Below are 27,838 nucleotides of genomic sequence, written 5' to 3'. Positions count from 1 at the left end.
TCAGTTAGTTTTGGAAGATAATCATATGTTGTTGGGTTGTTTTTTGTTTTGTTTTTTGCCTGTAATCATTCTTACTAGCTATGCTATAAAGTGGTTTTTTCCGGATTTGTCCTAAATGTGCCTTCCTCCTGGCTTCCGAGGTTGTTCCTCATCCTGGGACCCTAGCTCTCAGCGGGTAACCTCCCATTTACTCTGTGTCATTCATGACTGAGAAGCCTGTCCTTATGTCCCATTTCAGCTCTCATCTTCCCAGACTTCAGCATTTTATCTCCCAAATTTCTATTTGAGAACACAAAATAACTTCATTATTTTTGTCATCTTGGCCTTTTTCACATCTGTTATATCAAAACTGAAATTTCAGAATTGTGAATTTCTGGTGTTTTTTTTTTTTTTTTTTTTTTTTAGAAGAATGACTAACTTTCTCATGCTTCAGTTCAGGGGACTTAAAAAAAATGTTGTTTTCATTTCTTTGGTGAAGACTTGGCATCCGTGTTCATTTACTTACCTTGTCCTGAGTGATTTTACTTACCACATACCCAGCAGATGAATTAAGATGAATGGAAAGACCACGGAAATGGGATCTGAAAAGAAAGGTTGTGTTCTCTTTCTCGTCCTCTGTAGGCATGCTGGGTGTGTTTGTGGAGGTGGGGCGGGTTGCTGGCAGAGAGGGACCGTCAGGCACAAGGATTCATTGAAGCTCAGGCTTCACTGAAGTCATGGTTTTTGAGTGACCAAGGACAAGTGAGCACGAGCTAAAGATTACTCATACCACTCGCTGCAAGAGTTAGCTTTCCGCATAGGTTCACACAAACCCTTTCTCCACAAGATAACACAATTATTTCCTCTTCTCTATGTCTTGGTAAGCCCATCATGCCATGTCATCATGGACAAAGAGTACAATCTCCTCCTGTGATTCTCCCTTTGGCCTTCTCTGCTTCTCTATCCCCCGCTCATTGAGTAGATCCTGCCTTGTACCGGAGGAAGTCACTGTGCTCACGGAAATTACCGATCTCCACACCCATGTGGCTTACGGTAGGTGGCACCAGGAGTGGAGGTGAGCACGCTGTGGCTCACACGTTCTTGGTGGAGAGGTCAAGGCCTAAAATGCCTGCTCACCCTTTCAACATTTGCTGTGAACTTTCATAAGTGCTGGCTCTCTTTACTCAAGGGACTTGATGACATTTCCCTCCACCTGTTGGGTCACAGTCGTAAAGCAGGATCATTACCAAGAACCTCATGGCATAACTTTCTGGAAGACTGGAGGGTCGATTCTGTAGACTGGCCTTGGGAATTGCTAAAGAACAGAGAGGCTGGGCTTTTAACTGGACCTCACACTTATTTGGTGTACATTTAAATGCTTCACTGAGAATTGATTAAAAGCAAATGGTTTCCCAATGTTAGCTGAACAGCAGCAAGTGGGAGTAATAACTTAGGACCACGGCTTTTAATGCACATGCATTTAGAAAAGACGCGAGCCTCCAGACACGTTGTAAATTTCTGTTGTCTAGTTGATTGGCCTGAATCCATTTGTCCAGTAGCCAGTGTTACTCCCTCATTCCAAACAAGGCTCAGAATGTATTCTGGACATCACTTAACTCTAACCACATTTTATCAAGCTCTGTGTAAATTAATCCAAAACACGAAGCCAATATCCATTATGCTACTTTAAGAAAACCAGGGAGGTTGGGGGGTGGTGGCCAGAAAAGGTTAATCATGAAGACATCTGCCGAAGACCCCTTTGTGAGGAGCGACTGCATCTCTGCAACTTTGGGGAAGATTACATTCCCAACAGATGTATATTTCAGTGTTTGGAATTTTCTTTGCTGAAGGTTGAAAATTGCTTCTAAGAGAATCATGTGGAACAAAACACAAAGGATCGCTTTTTAGGATAATTAAAACTATTTTGGATTTTTTATTTATCAATCTGGTTTCTAATATAATTTCAGTTAAATGAAAGACATTCACAAAGAATATTAGGCATACATACACAGTTTCCTTCTTCCATTCTATGTTACATGCTGTTGCTTTTAGAGAGTGAACTTTTGTGTCATTTCACAGGGTGGAGTCCTAATCGACTTTACAGAAAGAGTACTTAGCCCAGCTTTCTGTGACCCTGACCTCCGCAGTCACCATGCTCACTGAAAAAATCGTAAAAACCCAACCGAACTTAGAATCAGTAACATCCGAATGGTTTCTTGGCCTGTTTGAGGGGATGTCTTCATAGCCACGTTAGAACCCAGCAGTTGCTATTTAAAATAAACCGAGCCTTGGAAACATTGCAGACTATCTTCGTAAAGCCTCTCTGGAAGCACATTTTCATCTGGGAAGTGAACTTGTAAATGCGTGTTGGATAGGAGTTCCCGTGTACTCAGTTATCTTTACTACCTTCTGCCAGTCTTCGCTCCACGGAGACAATCAACTTTTTAATATGGTTTCCCTATTTCATTGACAATGGGTTTTACATACCACCAGTATCCAGAAAATACTGCTGTGAAAGAAATCTAGTCTACAGTCACCAACATTATCGTGCAGGGTATGTGTGGCATAGGGACGGTGCCACTAGGCTACGCAAAATAATTGTATTTGTTTCTCGTGTTGTCTTATGTGTGAGCCAGCCCGGCGGCTCCAGTGGCGTGTGTAAGCTGTCAGTCATATCTGGGTGGAAACTTGGGACTTTGTGCACAGGAAGTTCTGATTTCTCTGGCCTTTGGCTGTCGCATCTCCCAGGGTTGACAGGTTAGTTCTCGGGCATCTCCTGGATTAATAATTGAACAGTTGTACAGCAATTGCGTCCTATATATGCACACTCCCGGATGTGGCCATGTTGTTTCTTCAGTGGGACTAAGAACCACAGGCCAGAAAGTAAGTCTTCAAGTAGGCTCCGTTGACTTGGGCCTTTATATGTGGGGGTCAAAGTCTCCTGCCGTCAAGAAGCAATGGCACCTCACAATTTGTGTTATTGAGTCGGCAAAACAACTGTATCTTCAATACAGGGCACAGAGGGACCGAGGTTCAGTGGCTTGACCAAGGTCATGTAGCAAGTCAGGGAGAGAAAGGGTTAGGACTCTATCAGCGGATTCTCAGGGTCCACTGTCACCAAGATATCACTTTAAACATGGCGCCCATTGGTTTTAGCCCAAGTCAGCTAGACATGCTGCTTGTTTCTCCTCTGTTTCAGGATGAGTTTGTTCTACTGTCCCTAGTAATGTGGGGCCTATTTTGGCTGGCTAACTGGAATTCAGTGTAATAACTGCTGCCTCTCTTTTTGAAAACCGGTTGACAGGATGATGAAAAGGAAACAATATTAAGAGTCTTAAATCAGGTGCTTACCATTTGGAGGCACAAAGGTACCATTAAAAGGTTTACACCATACAAGAAAGGAAGGGAGAAAAAGAGCAAAGGGGACGATTGAAAAGGATCCTGTTACAGAAGGAAATAAAAGTTTCTCCTGGACAAACACTGACACTGCATTTTCATATCCGGTAGCTACTTTGTCTGTAGGTTCTTCCTATGGTTTGTCTTGGTGCCCAGCTTTCTGCTGGCTTCTGGGGGCTGCTCCACAGACATTCAGCAATAACCTAAGATCTCCTCTTTGGCTCATGCCAATTCTTTTTCCTGTGCCTCTGAATCCCTGCTCCTGTTAGTAAAGGATGCTTGTTTAGCAAACGCAGGCCAGTAGGAAATTGTCCAGCTAAGGCACTCCGAACCCTTGTTTCTAGCTTCTTAATAAAAACTTCCACAGAACAAGTATCTCTCTCTCTCTCTCTCTTTTTTTTTTTTTTTTGAGCAGTTGGTTGGAAGTCACAAGGGGAAACATAGCCTTCTGGATTAAGAAGGTTCAGAGCAGAACTTGAAATATAATTTCTTACCTCCTGAGCTAGTTTCCTTGGGCGCTGGGGAACACGTTATTTTGAGAGCTGAGAATGGCACTGATCTTGCTTTCAAAGCCCTGCTCCCACCTTCCCAAAACCTAGATGCTTTACACACAGAGGATGCCTCCTGCACCAACCACGCTTGGTCAGCCACCAGCTTCTCCTGAAACTTTACAGAAGCCTCTTGTTTCTAAAAATTTTTCTTTTTTGGTTTCTGTTTAGTCTGTTCTTATTATTTAAAGAGGCTACCACCAGCCTCTTTGGACTCGATTGATCATGTCCTTGGATAGAAGAGCTCAAGATTGTGTGGGCTATGATTGACAAATCTTGCTTTGGGTCACAATGTCATGGCGGTCCAGGCTGCACTGTGTTGAGCTTTCAAGGGAAGGAGGTGGAAAAAAGAGATGCTTCCTTATCTTCACATAAATTATTTACCATTTAGAATGTACTGGATATGGCCTTCACAGAGACACTTAGGACTTTTGGTGAAGAGCGCAGTTCCAAAGAGAAGCCGAGGACTTCCAGCACTCACTGGGCACTTAACTTAGTTACTTAATACCTTACCCACCTTTTGGTGTCTTATCTGCTGGCCAGACTGTAACCCCCTAAAGGGCAGGGACTGTGTCCTACGTCAGTCTTAATGAGGGTGACACGGGGGACCCACTGATCCCTCTAGTCGTTCCAGTGCCCTGGGCTTGCAAATTTGGTGAGAGTAGTGTTGGGTTTTATTTTTCACCTTTTGTGGCAGGAAAATGGGGAGAAGAGAGCGAACAGAAAGGGTGAGAACATTTTAGTGTCAGGGGCTATTTTTGATCATTTTGACCCCTTAATCATTTTGGGAAGAAAGGGAAAGTGCAGAGACAATGCATAAAGATTAAAGCTCTCATGGGAAATGCATGAAGTAATCAATTCCATCTGGCATTACTGGTTAACTGTAAAAGTAATTCCTATAAAATAGGTTTGAAAAATCAGAAACATTCCTACTAAACATAATGCTTAAAATTTGCTTCTGTAATTTGACAATACATGGAAGAACCCTTCATGGTAGTCATCTTGGTTAAATAAATAGCCTTTGTTTTGAAAATGTCATTCGTAAACGTTATATTGTTCAGCTGTTTAGTCATACCACATACTTTTCATTTAACAATGTGTATTATGGAATAATGATCAAGACCTTTTTAAGTTAAGGGTGTTCATGATCGTGGCTGAGGTCAGCAACTGTAAAAGGGGATTCCCTTCAGTTCTGTTACCTTGAATTAACTGGTTCAGTGTCTCCTTTGGAATGTGTCTCACGTACTGGTACAACATGCCATTGGCAACTCTAGATAATATTTTTCATCACCCAAGAAGCTGAGATCCTCCCACAAGTTAGGCATACCGAGAATTTTGAAAAATATGTATACATAAACCTAACAAACTAGAATTTCCATATCATTGAGGCACACTGTCAGAAAAATAGCAACAATACCTTTTTGACCTCATCTTACCCCCTTCCAGGAGAAGAAGGAAAAAAGGGATCCTTTTTAATTCCTCAAAATGTTGGAGTCTGAAAAAAAATTTTAAAAGTACTTATTAAGAGCCTGAACTATAATGATCATAAATGGTAGTCATTCTAGAAATAACTTCCGTGTAACTTTTACAAATAAATAAATGAAATTATTTTTTTGGATGCTCCAATAGGAGATTTGTCCCATTTGTTCACACACAAAGTATCATTTTTAAATAAAATCAAGGAGCTAATGGTCAAGATTCCCGATCAGACTGAGGTGTGGCTAGCTACGTGCGTCCACTCTCTGAGAAGCAACAATCAGTTCTCAGGTTTGTGATGAACCTGAGGCTGAGATATTCTGTCAAAGTCGTGCCTGCGTCCAGTGTGCCGTGTGTCTATTCAGGATGGGACAGTAGCACACGGAGATGACGTAAAGTACGGCAGTGTTTTCCATACGATTCCGAGTAAAGCAATACTGGCAGCAAGCATAACTTGGCTTTATTGTGGTATGTCCATTCAGAGGACCTGGTCTACTAGGATTTTGTCACAGGGGCTTCAAAACTAGAGATTTAAAGCAAATTAAGAAGAGCAACCTAATTTATGCATTCACTAGAGAGCGTCCATACTCTTGCTACAACTATAAAAGAAACAGAGCAAACAAATCATAACATCTGGCTCTAATTCCCCACTGAGGTGCTCCCCCCACATACAATGTGACCGAACATGTTGCAGGTAAAGCAGAGGAGAAACCTTTTGTAACAGCTGATCACCGCTGGATTCTAGCTGACAGTCACAGGGAGTGAACAGGTCTAGGACTACACACGAGGAACAGTATTAGCCTGTAGAATCTGATGAAAGAGCAAACCAACAATCCCAGTATAAAATGACTTCCCCTGGTTCTTAATGCTTCTCTCCGTTGTGCTGGTTCTGTTGTCACGCGGCAGGGGCCCACGTGCTCTCTTCCTTCAACTGCTTCAGGCGGGAACTCTCAGAGAACCGGCACCGACTGAGGGCTCTTTAAGAAGTGGCAAATAATAGCTTCTCTTCTTCCCTTCCTTTCCTTTTCCAATTTACAGGACACCAAAAGAAATACTGTATGAACACGAACTATTACTAAGATAGCCCATTAAAAATTGACTATATGCAAAAGGAAGAGAATGCTGGAGGCCGTGTGCATCAGCTTTTCTCAAGAAAAAATATCCACATTCTAAGGGCTCTTAAAAATGTAGAAAACTTGCCCTGTTACCATGGGGTTTTAGAACACCTCTAAACACACACAAAATAAGACGGTATTACCTACAAATTTCAACCATTTCTTAAACTCTAAAAGCATTTTTTATGTTATTTTGAGTTGATATAGAAGGGGAAACTCAGCTATAAAGAAATATTAAAAAGTATTTTTTTTGTGTGGCGATTCATCTCCAGAATTTTCTGTTGCTTGCCTCCCCCAACTTGTGCTGATATTTTAAGAATGTGCTCAAGAGTATGAAGTAGGGTGCTTTTGTCCCTTTCCCTCCTCCCTAGTAACTCGCCCCTCCCTCTCCCACAGCCAACTAGCCACCCCTCAGATGAGCCATTCCTTTTTGCTCTCGTCAATGGTCTCTGTGAAATTGGGGTCGTTGTTCATGATGGCAGCATCGGCGCTCTCTGCTGACTCTGCTCCCTTTGCCTCATTGGTGTGGTAGGTGCCCTTGTGGCGGAACATGTAGCGGATGAGGAAGACCAAGGTGCAGAGAATGGTGAAAATCACCACAGCGATGACGCCTGGGGGAGACAGGAGAAGCACCGGCGATTAAACAGCCCTTGTATCCATCCCAACACTCCCTTCCCCACGGCCCCCGGGTTCTCTCAAACACCACCCTCCCCCATACAAAACACAACACTCCAAACAACAGCAACAGGAATGGACAGGACTGAAAGGAAATGAGAGCAATTCACAGTGACATTTGGAAATTTCGGTGCTCTTCTCTTAGGAATTGATAGACAATTAGACAAGGAGGAAATACTGCTCAACCTGTTGTAGGAGCCCAGCATTATCCTGATACCAAGACCAGACAAATATATCACAAGAAAACAAAACTACAGAGCAATAGTCCTCTTCTATAAAATCAAAGCAAATCTAGCCATCAGGGGAAAGAATATATTGTGATGAAGTGGTGTTACTTCCAGGAATGCAAGATCGGTTTAACATTAAAAAAATAAAGCGATGTAATTTGCCACATTGAAGAAATACAGGAGAAAAGGCACAGGGCAAGCTTCGACCTCCATTCATTATAAAGCGTCTCAGAAACTACTAGTAGGAGGGAACTTTCTCAGCCTGATAAAGGGCATCTATGAGAAACCCACAGCTAATACCTTACTCAATACTAAAAGAATAAACAGATTTTCTCTAAAATAGGGAACAATGGAAGAATGTCAGCTCTCTCAGTATACTGGAAGCCCCGAGCCAGTGCAATAAAACGAATAAAAAAGAAATAAAAAAATGCAGATTGGGAAGAAGTAAAAATTTTCTTTATTCTCAGGTGACATGATTATCTGTAGAAAATCCTAAGAAATATGTAAAAAAAAAAAAAAGCTTCTAGAACTAACAGTAAATTTAGCAAGGTCACAGGATACAAAGTCAATATACAAAAATCAATTGTGTTTTTATATACTAGCAAGAAATACTTGGAAAAACATTAAAAGTAATAAAGTAATAAGAATTTTAAAAAGTAATAAAATGATACCATTTATAATAAAACAACCTGAACACAGCTGTTCGAGGCTGTGTACTCAAGGCCATCAGACCTCACTGACAGAAATTAGAGATGTCAATAAATGGGTGGAGAGACCATGTTTAAGAACTGAAGTACTAAATATTGTTTAGATATCCATTTACAGATCTAATGCAATCCCACCAAAAATCACAGCAAACTTTTTTTTTGGTAGAAATCTACAAGTTGATTCTAAATTTTATATAACAATGCAAAGATCCAAAATAGCCAACATAATTTTGAAAAACAAAAAAGAAGTAACTGCAGGATGTATGTTGCCATCTTAAGGCTAAATATAAAGGTAAAACAATAAAACAAACATGATATTGGGTAAAGAAAGATATTGAGATATATATCTATAGATATAAATATATAGATATAGATATATATCTCAACAACAGTAGGGTGCTTTTGTCCCTTTCCCTCCTCCCTAGTAATATATATATATATTATATATACTAAAATATATATATCTTACTCCCTAGATTAATTATATATATATGTAATATATCAACAAAACAGGATGCAGCTCAGAAAACAGACATACACATACATCGTTTATTGAATTTAGGCAAAAATGCCAAGGAAATTAAATTTGGAAAATATAGTCTTTTCAACAAACAGTCTTGGAATAACTAGATATTCGTTTGGAAAATAATGGCTTTGACCTTTATAGCACACTATGTACCAACTCAAAGTGATTATTACTAAGAGAAACCAAAGCTATAAAAGTTCTAGAAGAAAACACTGGAGAAAATCTTCACAACCTTGAACAGGCATGTTTTTAAAGACAGAACTTTAAAAAATCACAAACTATAAAAAGATGTGAAAAATTGGGCTTTATCAAAATTTTACTGTCTTGCTTTTCAAAAAATACCACTTAAGAAAATGAAAAGGCATGTCACAGACTGGAAGAAAATATTCACAATACAGATGTCTGACAAAGGACTTAAACTATCTAGAATATAAACAACTGTTATAACTCCAAAGAAGAAGTCAAACAATCCAGTTAAAAGATGGCGAAGGAGTTTTACACAGACGCTTCACAAAAGATTTACAAATGGCAATAAGCACATGAAAACATGCTCAAAATGATTGGTCATCAGATAACCGAACAGTAAAACCACAGTGAGGTACCACTACTCACCCACTAGTGTGGCTAAAATCAAGAAGACTGAAAATACCAAGTATTAATAAGATTGTGGAGCAAACCTAACCTCCCAGACATTAATTATGGGAATGTAAAGTGGTTCAACCATTTTTGGAAAACTGGATAGCAATTTCTTATAAAGTTTAATATCCACTTTCTATAACACCCAGTAATTGTACTCCTAGGAATTACTAAAGAGAAATGAAAACTTATGTTCACATAAGACTTCAACAAGAATAGTCATAGCAGTTTTATTCAAAATAGCTCCAATCTGGAAACAAACCAAACAGCAACAGGTGAGTAGATAAAATGAATGCGATAAAACGAATGATAATACATTCGTACAATAGAATACAGCTTAACAATAAAGAACAGACTATCGATACGTGCAACAATGTGGACAGATCTCAAAAACACTCTGTTGAGCCAAAGAAGTAAGGCACCACAGATGATGTACTATATGATTCCATTTGTACGAAATTCTACAGGAGGTAAAAGTAATCTACATGACAAAAAACAAATCAGAGGTTGCCTTGGTTGGGACCGGGGCGGGGGAAAGGGTGGACACAAAGCGCTTTCTGCGGATGGCAATGTTCTCTATCTTGATTGTGGTGGTGGTTATGGATGGGTGTGCGTGTTTGTCTCAAGCGTGTTTGAGACATTTGAGTAAGTGCGTGTTTGTTTCATTTGAGTAAGTGCATATTACACTTCAATAAAGTTGATCTTAAAAAAGCAAAAATCAGTGAGGATAGAGACCTTGATAAGATTACACCAGAACTCTGGACAATGTGATTTAAGCAGCATTCTGAATGTATTCTAGTTTAATAGTCACATATATTTCTTACAGGCATCTACTATCTCCATGTGGAAAGGAAACCTACTGGCTAAGCCAGGATGATTGGCTGGGTTTAAAATCCTTGATATGTTTACAATATTAGCTATACTGGGACATGCAGGAAACATCCTTATGAACTAAGACAAAAGGCGCACGTGGAGAAGAAGGCAGTGGGCAACAGGGCTGTCAGTGCTGACCCAGATAGGACAGACTGTGTTAGGAGAGTTCAATCCTTCTGCAGCTGTCCATGGTGAGAAAGGAGGCTAGAATATTTTACATACTCTGGCTTATTAATCTTCTGATGAGTTTTATTAAGACAACTCAAACCAGACTGGCATAGTCCTTCCCACTTTTGTAGTAAGTTATCCTGGGCCATCTGGGAGGGGAGGGAATCAGAATGGAAAAGAGCGGTGGGATACGGACATCCTGGCTACTGCACGACGTCCCACCTGCCTGGTCAGGTGCTGGCTAGCTCAGCACCCCTCCTTTATTTACAGGGCAGCATTAAAAAGTAGCCAGGTGTCTCCACATCCATATGCTACAATCTTAAATCATATTTAAATAGCAAAATGAATCAAGTAAAAATTTACATGACTTTTTTTTAACAACTATGATTTTATTGAAAATTATTACTTTCCACAGGTGAGCAGCTACGTGAAAGCCTGTTCTATACATCACCCACCTCCAATGATAGCCGAGTTTCTGTTGACTCCATTTCTTATAGCTTGGCCTTGTCCTGGATTATATGGAAAATCAGCACTGGCTGCAGAGGAAGACATGAGAAAGTCAAGAGTAAGAGTCAAGGATATATCAACCCCCCAAATTCGATGTGTATTTCTTTTTCTTTCTTTTCTTTTTTTTTTTTTAAATAGGCTCCATGCCCAACATGGGGCTTGAACTCACAACTCTTAGACCAAGAGTTGGACGCTCTACCGACTGAGCCAGCCAGGCGCCCCAGTGCATATTTCTTCATACACTTCCTGTTTGCGCAGATGAGATGTCGGTTTCAGACAGACCCATCTTGTTATTGTTTCCACAAGATCACAGCACCTCTGCCCCGGGCTTGGCTATTCTCCCTGACACGAGGCCCAGAGAAGCACCATAAATCCTTTGGAGGAATATTAGAGAATCTCAGAACGATCGGAGCTGGAAAAATGGATAGCAATTACGTATTAGGAGACTTTTTCTTATGTTTGGCTGAAATCTGCCTCCTATTCACTTTTATCCCATTCACAACTGGTCACACTGATTATTTTCGTAGAGCTTTTAATAGCTTCTAGCATTAGCTTACAAAGTAGCCGTTTCTTTAAACTAATACTTTACATGGCTCTAATAAAACATAGTATGTGTCAGGAATTGGTAAGGCGGTAAAATTTCCTAAGAGTTGAGAATATAAACTGCCTAATGAAATTTGTCTCTTTCCCTATTGTAAAAAAAAAAAAAAAAAAAAAAAAAAAAAAAAAAAAGAACCAGTGGTATTCAATTTCAATCTTCTCTAAGATACGTTTCAAGGACACACAGGGCAAATAGATCCTGAAGTCTTTCTATAGGTCAGCAGAATATCTATCATTATCCATACCAGCCAATTCAGCTTCGAAGAGGACTTCACATTCGCTGAACTTCTGCTCGAGAGGCTAAGGTTTAAGGCAAATATTCCAACAGAAGCAGCTTCTCCTTTAGCAGACTACCTAGTGTAGTCAGAGCCCTGGCTACTGGACGGCATCAATGAGATATTTAAAAAAAATTAAATTAGTTGTTTGGCATAATTCAATGTGTACACACTGAGGAAACAGGCTTATGTTATGATTCAAGGAGAATCTCACTGAGGACTCAGGTTTTCCAAGGCTCATCCTCGAGCTCTATACTTCTGAGGATTCCCAGGATAATGATGAAAAGTAGGTCAAGGGGCACCTGCGTGGCTCGGTGGGTTAAGATCCCAGGGTCCTGGGATGGAGCCCCGCGTCAGGCTCCCCGCTCAGCAGGGAGTTTGCCTCTTTCTCTCCCGCTCACCCTGCTTCGGCTCTCTCTGTCAAACAAATAACTAAAAAAAAAAAAAACAAAAAAAAAAACAAACAAACAAAAGAAAAGTAGGTAGAGCCTTCCTTCTTCTTTTCCCTAGCAAATAGGGCAACCAAAAAAAGAGAGATTTCAGATTCTACCAGCAAATGCTATTTAACCCTTTCTCTCTTCAAGTTGATATTCTTACTTCAGACCAGGAAGATTATTCTTTCCTGGATGCATCATATTTCAAATCAGCTTGGCCATCAGTGCTACTCAGATCTGTCGGTTTGATTAAAACACAGATACTAAGAAAGCCCAAGGATGCTTGTAAGCGGCCCAGCTGGGATTGGAAATCCGGCAGGATTAATTCCAAAGTCAACCGTCTTCCCCATCTGGCCTTTTGAGGGCTGGGAAGAGACAGCCAGGTGAGGAAGTCCCAGCGTTCAGACATATTAGCTTGGGCAGGACTATGGGAGGAGGAATCTTTTTAGGGGATGTGGGAGAAAAATCTGGTTTGTCTTGGATGTACTGAGTTTGAGGTGCTTCCGGGACACTCAGATGGAGAGATCTGCTGGACGTTTGCTGTTTTACGAGTGGCTCCTGTTTCTCACCTCCTTTCGATAAACACAGAAATCTCTCCACCACTTTTATCTTTTTTTTTTTTTTAAATAATGATTTTTTATTATATTATGTTAGTCACCATACAGTACATCCCCAGTTTTCTCCACCACTTTTAAATAATATGACCCTTCAAAATATATGAAGCATGGAGACAAAAAATTACAGTGACAATTTTGTTACTATTCTATTGTGTGATATTCATGATACTATGAAACTGTTTGCTTTTCTGCTTCCTGCAGTGTGGATGGTAGAAAGTAGCACAGTTTCTCTCTGCTTCAAAACACACTTTATGGTTTTACGTCCTCGCCACAAAACTGCAGAGAAACACAGATGTCTAGAGATACGGATATGCCTCTGTGGTTCCCCTGAAGTACTAAACAAACAGTAGTGGAAGGTGTGGGGATGACCCAAGATGACCTGAGAAGAACAACAAGACTTAGAAGAGAACATTTAAAAATATCCCAGGATTGCCTTTGGTTTCAAATCCAAACTCCTTGGCAGGGGGAGGGAGGCCTCCTTTGAGCTGAATTTCTCTCCTGCTTCTTCCCTGCCAGGACCACTGTTCCATTCCTGATGCTTCAGGTCGACGTGTCCTTGCTCATCCATGTGGCCTTCTCACATCCACCTTGCCTCTCCTCTCTGTGTCCACCAAGTCTTACCTCTTTCCTAAAACTATCCTTGGCCATGTGTCTGGCACTCTTGTCAAGGGTGATCAGTCTGAATTCTCATCCCTCCTTACATGGTAGGCTTCCTCGTACAGGCAGGTGCCAGTCCTAATTATGTGTGTGGTCCCAAGGACACGTAGTGTAGACGAGAAGCAAGAGCTAAGGAGATGTTTGTTAAAATCAGTCCATTCAGAGCTATGTATGCAAATGTTTCTGTAGCCTCCTCTAATAATCAAGTCTCCGGTGCAGGTCTAATTTTGGAAGTCAGCTACCTAAGCTCGACTCAACCCTTACAGCAAGGCAGCAGCTTATTCTCCCAATAAAGGAAATGAGCACATTGACTACGGAAAGGCACCAGTGGTTCCTGTGTCCACTAGTCTTTGGCGATTATCAGAAATGACCAGTGGGAAACCCTCAGGTGCAAGAGGACTCCTTACAGAATTCAACGGGCAGGGCTCTGGTTCTCACGTGAGCACCCCTATTTTCATGGCTTTATTTATAACTTAAGCCTGGTTGTCCTAGTGTGTGTGAGTCCTTACCCGCTTGAGGCAGATCTGTTTTATTCTGGCAAGCACAGCAATTGCTATTTTGATAGATATATTTGAAATGATTTCACGGCAACTGTGAAGGGTCCCGACATCCTCTGGGAAATGCACATTGGGAAACATGGAAACCAAGAGGCGTGAGTGAGACCAGAGCACAAAGCTCACGACGACACGTGCGCCATTCTGCTCCGTCCCACGCCCGGCCTGCTCCGAGAGCTGAGCCACTCCAGAGGTGCGGCAGTATCAAGGAACCTATAATTTGGGAAATGTCATGAGTAGGTCTAAACAGACTGGCTGGTTCAGTTGGTAGAGCACGTGACTCTTGATCTTGGGGTCATGAATTTGAGTCCCATGTTGGGCACGGAGTCTACTTCAAAAAAACAAAACCAAACAAAACCAAACAAAAATCAGACTCTAGATATTAACAGTCTCAAGACCAGACTTGCATCAAATAGGCAAAGATTATATTCAATACAATTTCTCCTGGATTTCCGAATAATAGAACGTGACGATAACCTCTGAAAGCATGGCACTACGTCAGCTCTGATTCAGTGTCTCACAGAAACGTGTATATTTTTGCTTACTTCCCTTGCTCATGTCCTCTTGTCTGTCTGGCCACCCCCATTCTACTGACCATGCACAGACCAGGTCTCCTTTGCACACCTAGAGATTAGTTCTCCTCCCCTTTCCTGCCCAGTGTGGGAGGGGCAGAACACGTTGCTGGAAGAATCGATGATGAGCGATTCTTCACCCACACACGTGCTTGTTGAAGAGTCTGGCTGAGGTTTCAGAGCCCTATGTGCACTCCTACTGCCCTTCTCACCCAGAGAAGGAAAACAGATCATAGGCCCCAAACATATTCAGACACGGGTCAGATTCACCCTCGACACACGGACACTGTCTTTGCCACATGAGAAGCGATCTGAGAGCTCAGTACTGGGGCATTTTCCCTCTTCCTCCATCTTCAGGTTGAAAGCAAGGAAGGAAACAGCAAACACACTTTTAAGAGCAGGCCTGGGGGGTGTTGCTCCCCATAATTATACATATACAGTAAAGTGATCAGATCTTAGAACTGGGTGAGTAAAAATATGCTTTCCTCCCCCCAAAAGAATAGAAAGCATGAATGCTTTATTCTGGTTCCAAAGGCGTTTTGCCCTTCCCTTTGCTGCATTCTTGGAGGGATTTACCAGGAAAGCAAAAGACAGGGTGACCCGCACCTCTTATTCTGAGTGCTGTGCAGCAGTGAGGGGGGGTGCCCTTTCCTTGCAGCAGAGATGAACGGGGCTCCTGAGTGCCGGGGGGCAAATTCTGAACCCCACCTGCCAGGAGGCGAGGGACGTCACACAAGGCCCCCAGTCATAAGGTAGGTTGTTTCTGTGTGATGAGTAGTAAACCTCTGAGTTCTAGGATTATAAAATTACTCATCATTTGGGTGACTCCTCACATTAGGGCCCAGAAGAGCAAGCCGTGGGTAGAATCAACCCGGAAGCGTTTTCCTTCCATTGTGGAGCATGACACGTAAATGTACATGAAATTCAAATTTCAGGAGCAAGCTATTTAGGGAATGTAACAGCACTTCCTACAAGTCAGGCGCTGCCTAAGTCCTTTTCACGTATTAACTCAATTCATCCCCATATGGAACCTCGAGATCCTGGCATATTCAGCCCATTTGGGAAGGCTGAAAGCTTGTCTGAGGTCCCGTGACCAGTAAGCCAGTAGAGCTGGGACACTGGCTCCAGAAACCACTTGTGAAACACTAAGCTGAACTGTTTCTGATATGAAAATAAACACGGTAAAGGCAGGACTAGGAGAAGTGGTTCCCCATCACCGTACATGGTCAACACTGGTTCTAGCAAATCATCAACACGACTGCGTGGGTTTAAGGCAACGAACTCATTTAGCCCAGTTATTTTCACTGTGGTTGGCGGCCTGCCTGGGGAAGCCAAGGTTAATATAAAAGCTTCTGACTGCACTTGTCTGGCTTCGAAAGCTGAGCATGAGGGACATTTTATCTGACAAAGGATAATTCCACATAGTGACGGGACCGGCCGAACAATGCAGTCACCTCTGCCTCCACACTGTAGGAGAACTGAAGACCGGTACTCCCTTGGTTCTAGATCGGAGTCCCTCATGGGCCCAAACAGCACAGAGACAGTGGTTATTACCATCATGGGACACTTGTGAAATCATGAATAGTGCAAATTGTATTTTAAAACATCACTGTCAGAATCTAATGGTTGATCGCATTTATAGAATGTGAGAAATTACCCGAGGATGTGTCCAAGCAGGTGCTGAAGTACAAATACATGATTTAAAAGACAGTTGTAAGAACAGAATATTAAAGAGAGATTTGAGTTCTTTAGCCTCAAATTTCTTACTTGTCCCGTTGAGCAGGCAGGGAGAGGATGGAGTAGTGAAGCTTTTTTTTTTTTTTTTCACTACACGAGATAAATAGTTACGGTTCTTATTTACTAAGTTTCAAAATATGTAAAATTGTAGACTTTGGGCTCAGAAACCAATTGCAAATAAAACACACATTTAAATGCATATAAAAATAAATCGAGATTATCTACCATAAAACCCCCCAAATGAAAGGCACTAAAAGCTTCAGGTTGTCATATATCAGGGACAAAAAAATTAGATAGTAGCTGACATCTCCTAGAGAAAATATCGCCATGGAAACCACTTGAGCTTCAGCATCTAAAGTGATAATTTGAGATACTTGAACAAAACTGCTGCTATTAGTTATAATTTAATTTAGATTGCCACATGATTTTTGCAGTGGGGGCTGGGCCGGATGATGTATATGTGTCTTTGTTCCTCCCAGTGTCTTTGTTTCATTTCGCTTTATTCTCTCTTCTAATCTGAGCTCGATGGCAGAAAATTTTATTTTTTCAAATAATTTGTTTTAGCCATTCACTACTGACTGATATTTTAGAAACATAAGAACACAAATGGTGGCCGACTAAGATGGTGAAGATATAAGGGGATGTTGTTTTATTTTCAGAGAGGCTATGGCTGATCACGTTCTCAGGAGGGAGAGATTTCTCAAGCCCACCAGGTTTTTATCCAGGCAAACAGAGTGTGGCACATATCCACACAAGCCTCAGTCTTGTGTTTATACCTCTACACTCTTCCGTTTTTGCAGAAAGATAGCCAGCCACGATTTCAATTTCAACTGGGGAAGAGAGTAGGGATTTTGGCTTCTGACTTGAGAAGTTAAACAAGCCTTCCATTTCCAGCTTCTTAAAGGAGGGAGCGAGTGGCAGCTGCTTGCCCGGGTGTCAGAGATCCAGTGACCAAAAGAGGTTCCTTAGGTGACAATACACAGAATAGAGGACCTGGTCATCATCTGCTGTATGTCTGATTGTTTAAATAATGCTAACTCCTACACAAAAGAACCGAATGGGCTATTGATTATATTAGATTCCCTCCTTTCATTTTTTCTTTTTCTTTTTTTTTTAGGCCAACTCTGAATTGTCTCAGTTGCCTTTTAGCAAGAAAGATTTGCCCATATTCCCAGACTAGGCTGACACCGCATTCTTTTGTCTGATAAACTATAAATAGGTATTTGAACTGGAAATAGCTTGTTACTGATAGAAGCTCAGACTTTGTAGTCCATGAAATAAACATGGGTAAGACACATGGTACCCATTCTCACTTGGACAAAGGTGTCTTGTTACCGCTCAGGCGGGCAAACTGTTTCTTCTTCCATGTTAGTTACAATTGTTTCTGAGTCAGCTGTCAAAGCCCTTGCTGGATGATGTCCTGGGCACTCCCAGATCAGAGGCCGTGATGGCTTTCACAGATTGGATCCCTCATCATCTCTCTACCGTGGAAGAGGCTAAATCCCATGCCGTGTTCAGAGTCCTGCAGCGGGGGGGTGCCGGACACCTAAGCGTGTGCCCTTTGGACTCACTGAAGCTGCTTCCCATGCATCTTACTGTAGCTCTCAAGCCGAGCCTTGCAAGCCTAGATCAGGGAGCCCCAGAGTGAGGGCTGGGGAGCCCGGTGGTGTGGTGCTCCCTTCATGACGAGGGCTGCCACACCCCTGTCTGCCGAGGTGAGCAATCACTGCCTTCTTCTGCCACGGGGCGTAAATAAATCCATGCTGATATCAGGGATGCAGAAGCCCCAGATCTGGGGCAATATGATTGATTTAACCCCCTTAGGGAGGGATGACAGGGTTTCCACTCCAGACTCAGCGGCAGCAGGATCCCCCACACCCCTTCCGGGGCTGGCACTTCCAACTTCGTTGGAACCTGCATTTTCACAGCATCCCGGGTGGTGTGTAGGCACCCTAAGGGCACATCAGAATGCAATATAGGAGACGCTTAACTCTAGGGGACAAACTGAGGGTTGCTGGAGGGGAGATGAGCAGGGGATGGGGTAACTGGGTGACGGGCATTAAGGAGCGCACATGATGTGATGAGCACAGGGTGTTATATGCAACTGACCAATCACTGAATTCTACCCCTCAAAGTAATAATACACTATATGTTAATTAAATTGAATTTAAATTAAAAAAAATTTTTAAAAGACTGACGTACAAGGAAGAAGAAAAAGTTTAGACAGCCCCCAGTGACACAGTGCAACTGAGTTGTCTGGGGTGGGGCCTCGGAATCTGCATTTCTACAGGCTGCTTGACTATAAACCCCACCTGGAGTGGCAGAGCTTGAACAGAGACCTTTGGTGGTTCGTATCTCCGGCTCTTATTATGCCTTGACTTTAATGTGGTGTCTGAGAGGGAATTGAAAGAATTCCTTCCGAGAAACTTTGGTTTTGCTTGTTTTTGGTTTTTTGGCTGAACCACTTGTGTGTTTTCAATGAGTTGCAAGACAAACACCCCCTGTTCCATTTCCTTTAGTCCTGTTCCTTTCAGTGTTGCGAAAGCCACCGTAGGGACTCCACTTTAAATTCTGAGTTTGATTCTTTGATATTTTGAATGCGGGGGGGAGGGAGAGTCTATCGCTAGCCAATATTAACAGCAGTCTCAAAAAAATAGCTAAGGAGTTAAATGGTTATCTAAGGCATGTCCTTGGAGACCTTTCTGGGTTAAAAAAAAAATAACACAATCGATCCTTTAAAGCAAGTGTATGGGTGGGGGGAAATATTGTGATATTGGCACCTAGGTTCTTGATGGAACATTTGCATTTGAAAGCACACAAGGAGAGAAAAACAGACATATTTTCCAAAATGCTGGGTTGTTGATTTTTCTGGAATTGATTTGTTTTTTGAAAGAATTCTGATCTCCTTGCTGCTGGCTCTTGCATGGGTAGAGGCTGGGACAGGAGGCAGCCAGCTCAGGGTGGAAGGCCCGCAGCCACAGAGGAACGTGGTGTGACCAACATTCCAAAGCTCCAGGCGACTATCACTGGATGAAATGCTGGGTCACGGTTACAGACTCATTTACCAAGCCCGGTGAACACACCCAGTACGCAGGCGTCTCAGCTAATACTATTTGTGGTTAATTATTGGCAAAGCAGTATTAACAAGAATTGGTTGTCTGCTGAAGAGTGGAAATAGTCTCAGTTTCCAGGGACAGGGTGGCTGAGAACACGAGGATGGGAAGATACCAGTCGTGGTGAACAAGCCCCAAACGTGTCTTTTACAGACATTTCGCGAAGGATTCACCTTTCCTCTCGGACAGTGGTCGCAGTAGCACCGCTCAGAAGACCAACACCTCCAGAAGGCCCTGAAGCTCTTGTCTCCAGACTTCTGCTGAGAAACATATCCATGAGGCATCAAGCAAATATCAGTGAAGGTTTTGGACTTCCGGAATTGGGGAAAATACTTCCTCATCACCTGAAATCTACCCCAGACACGAGTTTCATCATTTGCGAGAATATTTAGGCCCACTGAATCATTTGAGGAATCAGGCAAGGATGAACGTATCCTTTGACTCCCCCTTTATGGAAATTTCTAGTAAATTCAAAGGCTGTAATTTGACTGTGGGCAGCTCTTTCGGAAACCGCTGGCTACTGCTGATCTGCTTTTGTCATCGTTGTATGTCTTTGGAGGTAGTACAGTGAATAATAAAATGCATTTTAAAAACATTTAATCTGCTGTAACATCTATATCTCGACTTGCAGAAAAGGCGGTCTTCTGCTTCAGCTGATGAATACGCCTTGCTCTCTAGGCACTGGCTCTGTCAATAACCACATGGTTTGGCCTTTGTAGGAGGTCTGTGTTGTACCCGCTATCTCATCAAAATGTAAAATGCACCCTTTTTATCCCTAAGAGTTCAGAAGCCAGTATGCAGAGAAGGAGGGTTTCTGAGAACACAGTGGTATACACCAGACCACAGCCTGCTGACTGGGTCTGCCTCCACTGTGTGGTCTGCTAGAAGGGGGGGAGAGCGCAAACCGAAAAGTGCTTTTAAAAATTAATTCTGCACAGACTTTAAGTCTTTTATCAATGCCCAGTTGGGATCTTGCTTTTGAAATACTCTTTTCAGCTGCATTAGCACCAGTGAAAATTCATAATCCCAATCCCAAGACAATGCCTTTTCTTTCAAGAAGGCTGACCTCATAAAACTGAATATACAACTCTCATGCTAGATATTTCTGCTGTCTTTTGAACCGCTCTCTTCTCGAATTAACCTCGGATCTCAGAAGACAACTGTCTTTGCTTGTTGACAGGTGGAATGACTAAGGGTCATCAAAGAGAACCTTGTACAATAAATTAAAGCTTCCCAGTGTCTTCCACAAATAGATTTCTCCCCAGTGCTGGCTCACATCATTATCGAGACGTGATAAACTTCCCGTACAAGCCATGTGGTTCTGACACAGCTCTCCTCATTCATGTCAACAGACTGTGAAAAAATACTTAATTGGCTCTAGCCGTCTTGGGGATGACTTAGTCCATATCGGAAAAGAGAAAGCGGGAAGAAAAAGAAAGGGAAGGTGTACTGAGTAGCAGGGATTTCACCTCTAGAGACAGATCATGATTTCAGACTTCTGCATTATGTTGAAGGGCTGACAGGAGGCAGGAACACAACTCTGAATGAGAACTGGAATTCTTTTACATTTGAATTTCAGATTTCTTTTGAGAGGAAGGAAAAGTGGGAAATGCACTGAATCTGGAGTGAGTATACCTGAATCTCAGACCCGATAATGCTAGTCTCTGTATAGTTTTGAGCGAGGTGCTTTAAACACGGGGGCACTTGGCTCAGTCTCGCCTGCACGGTAAGACTCTCTCGGGGGCGGGGAGCAGGCATCGGAGTTTTAGAAAGCTCCCCGCTGATGCCGATGTGCCCCCAGACCCGAGCTAGTCACTGCCGCAGCTGCTCAGGGGGTCACCGAGGGAATGAATGCATTTATTTTGAGTCGATTTTTCTTATCTTTAAAAGGTGGCTAATAATGTCCAAACATACCACACAGGCGCACCGCCAGCAGAAAACAAAACCGGCGTCGACAGCATTTTCGCCGTTAAAGTCACTCACAAATCTAAGCCATCGTTTCTGTCTTTATCCACCCCAGGTTTCTAAAAGTTAAAATTCCCAAGTAATTTCTTGAAAACCACTTTAGCTTTTCCAAGGGGGACATTTCAGAGCAACCCGTCTCCCTCTCTGTTTAAAATAATTGCAACCACATCAACATCGATTTTTACGTACATTTACATTTTAACATAAAGTTGATTTTACTTTTTTTCCCCAAAGCCTTCTGGGATTGCTCTCAGGTGGAAACTCAGCAGCAGAATCAAGAATTCCCCTGGGTCTCTAGACATTTCTGAGTAGTCTGTGCAGAGCCTGGGGAATCAACCAAAGATCTTTTCAAATGAGAAAAACAACTTATCACCTATTTGTTACTGGGGTTTAGAGTGACTTTTTTTTTCTGAAAAGCGGATGGTGTTGGGTCCAACACTTCATCTAGATAGTGATCACCTAGGGATTCTGACAACAGTCTTTCCGAGTGACAAGTCAGTAAAGGAAGTAACGCCAGATTCATCTGGAAGATGCTACACTCCCCCTGAACGGCTCCAAGGGGTATGGACGGATATTCCCAGACAGAGCGCAGTAGGAAGCGTCGGACAGGGGTCTGATGGAGCCAAGGTCAGGCTCAAACATCCCTGGACAACACTGAGCTCAAACCTGCTTCACTTTCATGGGCTTCTCGTAACATTTCTACGACACAAGAAGGAGGCAAAAATGGACAGTGGGACCTGCTGGACTCAGTGGTTCTGCTGTCAACAGGGAAGTCACCATAGCAACGTGCCCAGTGTTCCCCTGCCCTCCCCAGCCCCACGTGACAGGCTAGGAGGAGGAGAGGCTGGCCAGGCACAGACCTAGGGGAGCCGGGCTCTAAGGACGGGGCCAGGTGCTGTAGTGTCGGAGGGCGCAGAGCACAGAGAGAAGACCAACAGAATCCTAACCTCCTTGGCTTTCAAATCTACTGTGAGGGACAAAGGGCGAGAAGGGGAGAGGAAAATTGGACTGAAACAGAATCCCACAGGAGGGAGGAAAGAACGGCTGACACGTGGTCCCAAAGCTGGATGTTTGAGCCCCTTCTGATTTTTCCACAGTGGAGTTCAAGGGAGTTAGATAGTCTTGGTTAGGAAAGAATGGAATCCTTGGGCAGCACTCTCCCCTCCACCTGTCAGACACAGGAGCCACTAGGGAGCCAGCAGGGGTGCGGAGGGGCTGGAGTGTAGGGGTGGGGCTGACAGGGGGGCGGCAACCGGCTGCCTTGCACCACAGCCACTTACATCCCTAATTCTCAATCCCTGGCCCCCACTGCTTTGCAAAATGCAAGCCTGCCAGATCTGTTCTTTCAGTGACATGGGGGTGGGAAGGGGGTGGGGAGGTGCTGTAGCAAGTCAGGTGATCTCCAGAGGCTTTTCAGGTGCTTAGATAAAAGCATTTATGCCAAGACATTGCCTCTGGGAGATGAGGTCACAGAAGTGAGTCTTGGGCTCAGAGCTCAGATTTGTTAACTTTGGTTCACATGCCTCTGTAAGGGGATGTCACACACACACCAACAATGAAAATGAGAGCATTAAACATTCAAATCACAAAGTTAAAGAGCAGTGAATACACATGTAAAGAAATCAAGATAAAAGCAACTGGTAAGAGAAAGCAGAAACATGATAGAACAAATCCAGAGCTGGTTCTTTAAAAAAAAAAAAACCAAACACAAACCCCAAGTCAGATAATATGATCAATAAGAAAAGGGGGGGAAACCTAAACCTAGTATAAAATATTTGAAGGAGGAATTTTCTGGAGAATGGAAATTAATTATAAAAACTTATTTTGTTCAATTATGGAAATGAATTTGAAAACCTAGATTAAAAGCACAGATGTCTGGAAAAATAGAACAGAAATGATTATAGATGACAAAGAAAATCTAATTAAACCAATTATCAGAAAAGAAATTGAGAGTTGTCAAAGAGCTATGCCCACCAAAAAACAAAACAATATAAAACAAAGCAAAACAAAACACAAAACCGGTAAGCTCCACTGGTTTTACAGGGAAAGTCTATGTATTTTTTTAAAGATTTATTTATTTTAGAGAGAGAGGGTGGGGGAGGGGGAGAGGGAGAGGGGGAGAGTCCCAAGCAATCACCACCCTAAGTGTGGAGCCCGAAAGGGGGCCGATCCCACAACCCTGATATCAGGACCTCAGCTGAAACCGAGATTCGGACGCTCAACCGACTGAGCTACCCCAGCGCCGCACGGGGTCAGACTATTAAATTCACAAGGTTCAGATGACGCTCGAAAGCTACTTATATGCTTGCCATGCACAGTGAGGCCCATGGGCCCACAGCATCAGCGTCACCTGGGGGCTTGTTAGAAATGCAGAATCTCAAATCCCACTTCTGACCTACTGAATCTCATTCACGAATTTCCAGGTGATTCCAAGCTCCTTAAAGTTCGGATGACACTTGTTATTCCACTAGTTGGGAAGCAGTGGACAAATCCAGCGCGGTGGGACTGGGGATCCCAAGACTGAAGTCACGGTGCCCTCAGGGCTGAGTTCTTGTCTGGAGGCTCTAAAGAAACATTTGTTTCCAAGCTCAGGCTCGTTGGCAGAACTCCGCCTTTGCGGTTGTAGGACTGAGGTCCCGGTTTCCTTTCTGGCCAGTCTGAGACTGCTCTCCTAGAGGCCTCTTTACATTTCTGGCTGTGTGGACCCTTTCTTTGAAGCTGGCATAAGTTTAAGACCCCAATCTTCACCCCACAAAAAAAGTAGATGGATGCTACAAACCTATCTCACCCAAGAATTATTAATGTAAAAAAAAACAAACAAACAAAAACCAAACCACTAAAAGTTTTAGTAAAATTACTTTAGTTATACCTTGAGAGATGTCTCTCCATGATTACATGTGGTTCACGCTAGGAATGAAAGCTTGGTTCACTATTTGGGGACCTAGTGCTACAATGCACCCCATTATTTTATCACGGAAGAGAAAGAACTGGTTCATGTCCAACAGATGTTGAAATGGCATTCGATATTATTTAACACCTAACCCTGATAAGACTTAGCAAAACAAGAGTCCTTAAGATATCATACATCTGCAGGAATCCCTAAGATGTATATATATATATATATATGACATGTTATATACTAGGTAGAAACCTAAGACAGCCCTTGGTGCGCACATACCTTGTCTCATTTATATTTAATCAAATATTTATATTTGATCAAATTATTGACCAATTATATTTAATCAAATATTTATATTATATTCATCTGGGTGCTGCTATGAAGGATTCTGCTAATGTAATTAGGTGCCGAATTAGCTTACCTTAACATAGGGAGGATTTTTTTGGTTTTTGTTTTGAATCACTTTGCCAAAAAAGAGAAATAAGATTTCTCTCAGGAAATGTTTTAAAGTTATATTCATATGAATTTTGTATGGACGGGAAGACATGATGAATGGAAAGACATTCTCTTGCTGGACAGGGAAACATTAGTTGTACAGATGTCAATTATCCTGCAATTAACTTACACATAAAATTCGATCTCAATAAACTTTCTAGAGGGTCCCAATGAAATGACTGGAATTCTAACACCACATGGGAAAAGTAAGTGTGCAAGGATAGGGAAATTTTGAAAAAGAGAATAGAAGGGAAACCAGCTTTATGAGACACTAAATGCCATTATAAAAGCTGAATCATTATCACAGCTTGCTACTGTCTCACGAAGAGTCAGATCAATGTAATCGATCAGGGAGTCCAGAAGCAGGTTCAAATATTAAGGGCAACTGAGAATATGGTAAAGGTACAGGAGAGGATGGGAGCTCAATGAGAAAAAAGTGGGACTTCCACCTTCTTTTGTCCAAATAAATTTTAATTGGATTTAAAATGTAAATCTTAGAGGGGCACATGGGTGACTCAATTGGTTAACCCTCAACCTCTTGATTTCAGCTCAGGTCATGAGCTCGGGGTCGTGGGATCGAGCCCCACGTAGGGCTCCACGCTTAGGGCAGAGTCTGTCTGCTTGTCCCTCTCCCTCCCCCTCTGCTGCCCTTCCATGTGCTCTGGGGCACACTCACGCACTCTGTCTCTCAAATAAATAAATAAATAAATCTTTAAAAATTATGTAAATCTTACAAATAAGGTCATTAGAAAAAAAGATGTGAAATAATTTTAAAAATAATTTCTGAATGGAGAAGGCATGACATAAACCCCAAATGCCACGAAACACTTTATATTTCACCTGGTACATTTTAAAATTTTTACCTGGAAAGAACCTCATACATTCAAAAACTAGAGATCAAACTGGGAAAACATGCAAACATGTAGTAAAATACGAATTTACCTAACATTGAAAGAATTCTTATAAGTCAAGTAAGTAGTCAATGACCAACAAACAAATAGGAAAGAATATAACTAAATCTTTGGTCAAAGAATGGAAACAGTCCGTGGAAAAATAAATATAAGTACTTGTTAACACATAGAAAGAGACTTAATCTCCCTCATGATTAATGAAATCTAAATTAAAACAATGAAGTTTCATTTTTTTCAAATAAGATCTAGCAAAATTCAAAAGAATGTTACGATGTACTGGGTTGGTGAGTGTGTGGGGAAAAGGGTTCATATCTTCCTGGACTGGAGGTACTGTATCTGTGGAGGGTGACGTAGAACAGCTACCAAAATTCAAAATGCATCCCTCAACCCAACAAAATCATGTGTAGAAAGCCATTCCTTATGGAAACAAAAGATGGGAACAGCGTCGATGACCATTTGATCACAAATCTGTAACTCCGATCTGCTACTTGACTTGGGCTTCTGTCATATGCTTGGCACTTTTACAGAAAAGGACAGTTTGGACCATTTGCAGGAAGAGTACACATTAGAAAAGAGGGTGATCATTGTTCCTGCACTTAAGTAAACGTGCATGTTTCGGTCACCGAAGGGAACAAAAAACACAACAGATAATAAAAAGATTAGGTTTCAGAGATTGAATGCATTAATCATGCAATCTTAGCATAAGGATGAAAGCAGGGATCTGCTCAGAAATAATTAAGATGTAATTATAAGAGCTGGAACGATTATTTTAAGTGCTTGCAGGTGGTACAGAAAACCAACTACCAGCTTGTAATTAGGGAGGAAACCGAATAGATACATGGAGCTTTAAAATGTTCATTATATCCATGAAGATAGAAAAATATTTTATCTTCAGATGGTGGAAAGGAAATCGGAATATAGACAAGAAATCAAATAAAAAATCATGGCAGTAGAGGTAGGGGAGCCTTTAGAAATCAACTTGCTGTTTCCCATGGTGAAGGACCTCGGAGAGGGGCAGCCTCAGTCCTCCCGGCCAGGACCTGGGGGACTGTATTCTGGGATCTAACAGGAGTGGGGCAGTTACACTGAGCCATCCCAAGGACCACAGTCCATCTAATTCCCAGTTTATTTGGGAGAAGAACCACATTCCTAAGAGGGCTGGTTTTTCACCTGGTCTGCGAACCTGAGTGAATCCACTGGACAAGTCTGGGTTTGGATCTCCCAGATTCCTGACAACCCCTGACCTTTGGTCCGGGGGTGGGGTGGGGTGGAGAACTGTTTGTTTTAACTGTTTGTTTAACTGTTTAACTAGTTTGTGTTAACTGTTCTCCACTCTGCTCAATGCTTTAGGACCCTCCATGTCCTGCCTGCTTCCCTCCAGGGAGCTGTGAGAATTCTGGTCAGAAGCCTCCCAGGATCAGATGTGGGTTCGCTCTAGGGTGGGAGCCCAGGGGCTCCCGGGGAGAGCGGGTACTAGGAGTTTGGCTGCCGGCACCTACCAGAGGCCCGTTCCTCAGGGCCTCTCTGGGGTGCGATGCACCTGTTACATACCATGCACCTGTGCTGAGAATATAACCTGGATGGACTAGGAGTCGTGCGAGACAGTAACCAGTCATAATCTAACTAAAGGATCCCTTAGGGAATGAAATCTCATATCTTCAAGTGCCTTGTCTATGTTAATCTATATTTAAAAAATTTATTTGGAGGGGGGGAGAGGAGAGGGAGAGAGAATTCCAAGCAGACTTCCCACTGAGTGTGGAGCCCGAAGCGGGGCTCGATCTCACAACCCGGAGATCATGACCTGAGCTGAAACCAGAGTCAGACGCTTAAGCGACTGCGCCACCCAGGCGCCCCTCCATGTTAATATTTTTTAAAAGATCCGAGGATGTGGCCTTTGGTCTGATATATTTTGTACCAAATATCATGAACGTGATAAAACACGCCAGCACTTAATATGCACGCCTCATAAAACAGCTTGATGTACAGTTTGGAGTTGTTAGTGCAAAAATTTATGGCATCAGACTCCTGGATTTATTTTTTCTGGTGTTTGTTTTGTTTTTGTATTTTGCAGAATGTACATTGCCATCTGAAGTTGTCTTCCTGCTGGCAAATCCATGCCATTCTAAGGAGACAAGATTCTCTGAATTTGACAAAGAGAAAAAACAGAGCCCATAAT

At 42.4% G+C, this 27,838-nt stretch overlaps 1 protein-coding gene across 1 annotated transcript in view; it reads right to left on the bottom strand.

The window, feature by feature from the left end:
• Positions 1-4,069: 4,069 nt before the first annotated feature.
• Positions 4,070-27,838, bottom strand: part of CNTNAP2 (contactin associated protein 2) — a 1,356,273-nt gene continuing 1,332,504 nt past the window's right edge. Inside the window, exons 24-25 of the mRNA XM_026479097.4 lie at positions 10,782-10,862; positions 4,070-7,125 (exon numbers count right to left, since the gene is read on the bottom strand). Coding sequence (XP_026334882.2) covers positions 6,926-7,125; positions 10,782-10,862 — 281 coding nt within the window. The 3' untranslated portion in view covers positions 4,070-6,925. The remainder of the gene's footprint in view (positions 7,126-10,781; positions 10,863-27,838) is intronic.

The sequence above is a fragment of the Ursus arctos genome, unplaced genomic scaffold, assembly GCF_023065955.2.
Source record: "Ursus arctos isolate Adak ecotype North America unplaced genomic scaffold, UrsArc2.0 scaffold_3, whole genome shotgun sequence".
In the NCBI taxonomy this organism is placed as follows: Eukaryota; Metazoa; Chordata; class Mammalia; order Carnivora; family Ursidae; genus Ursus; species Ursus arctos.
This window is presented reverse-complemented; position numbering and strand designations above follow the sequence as displayed.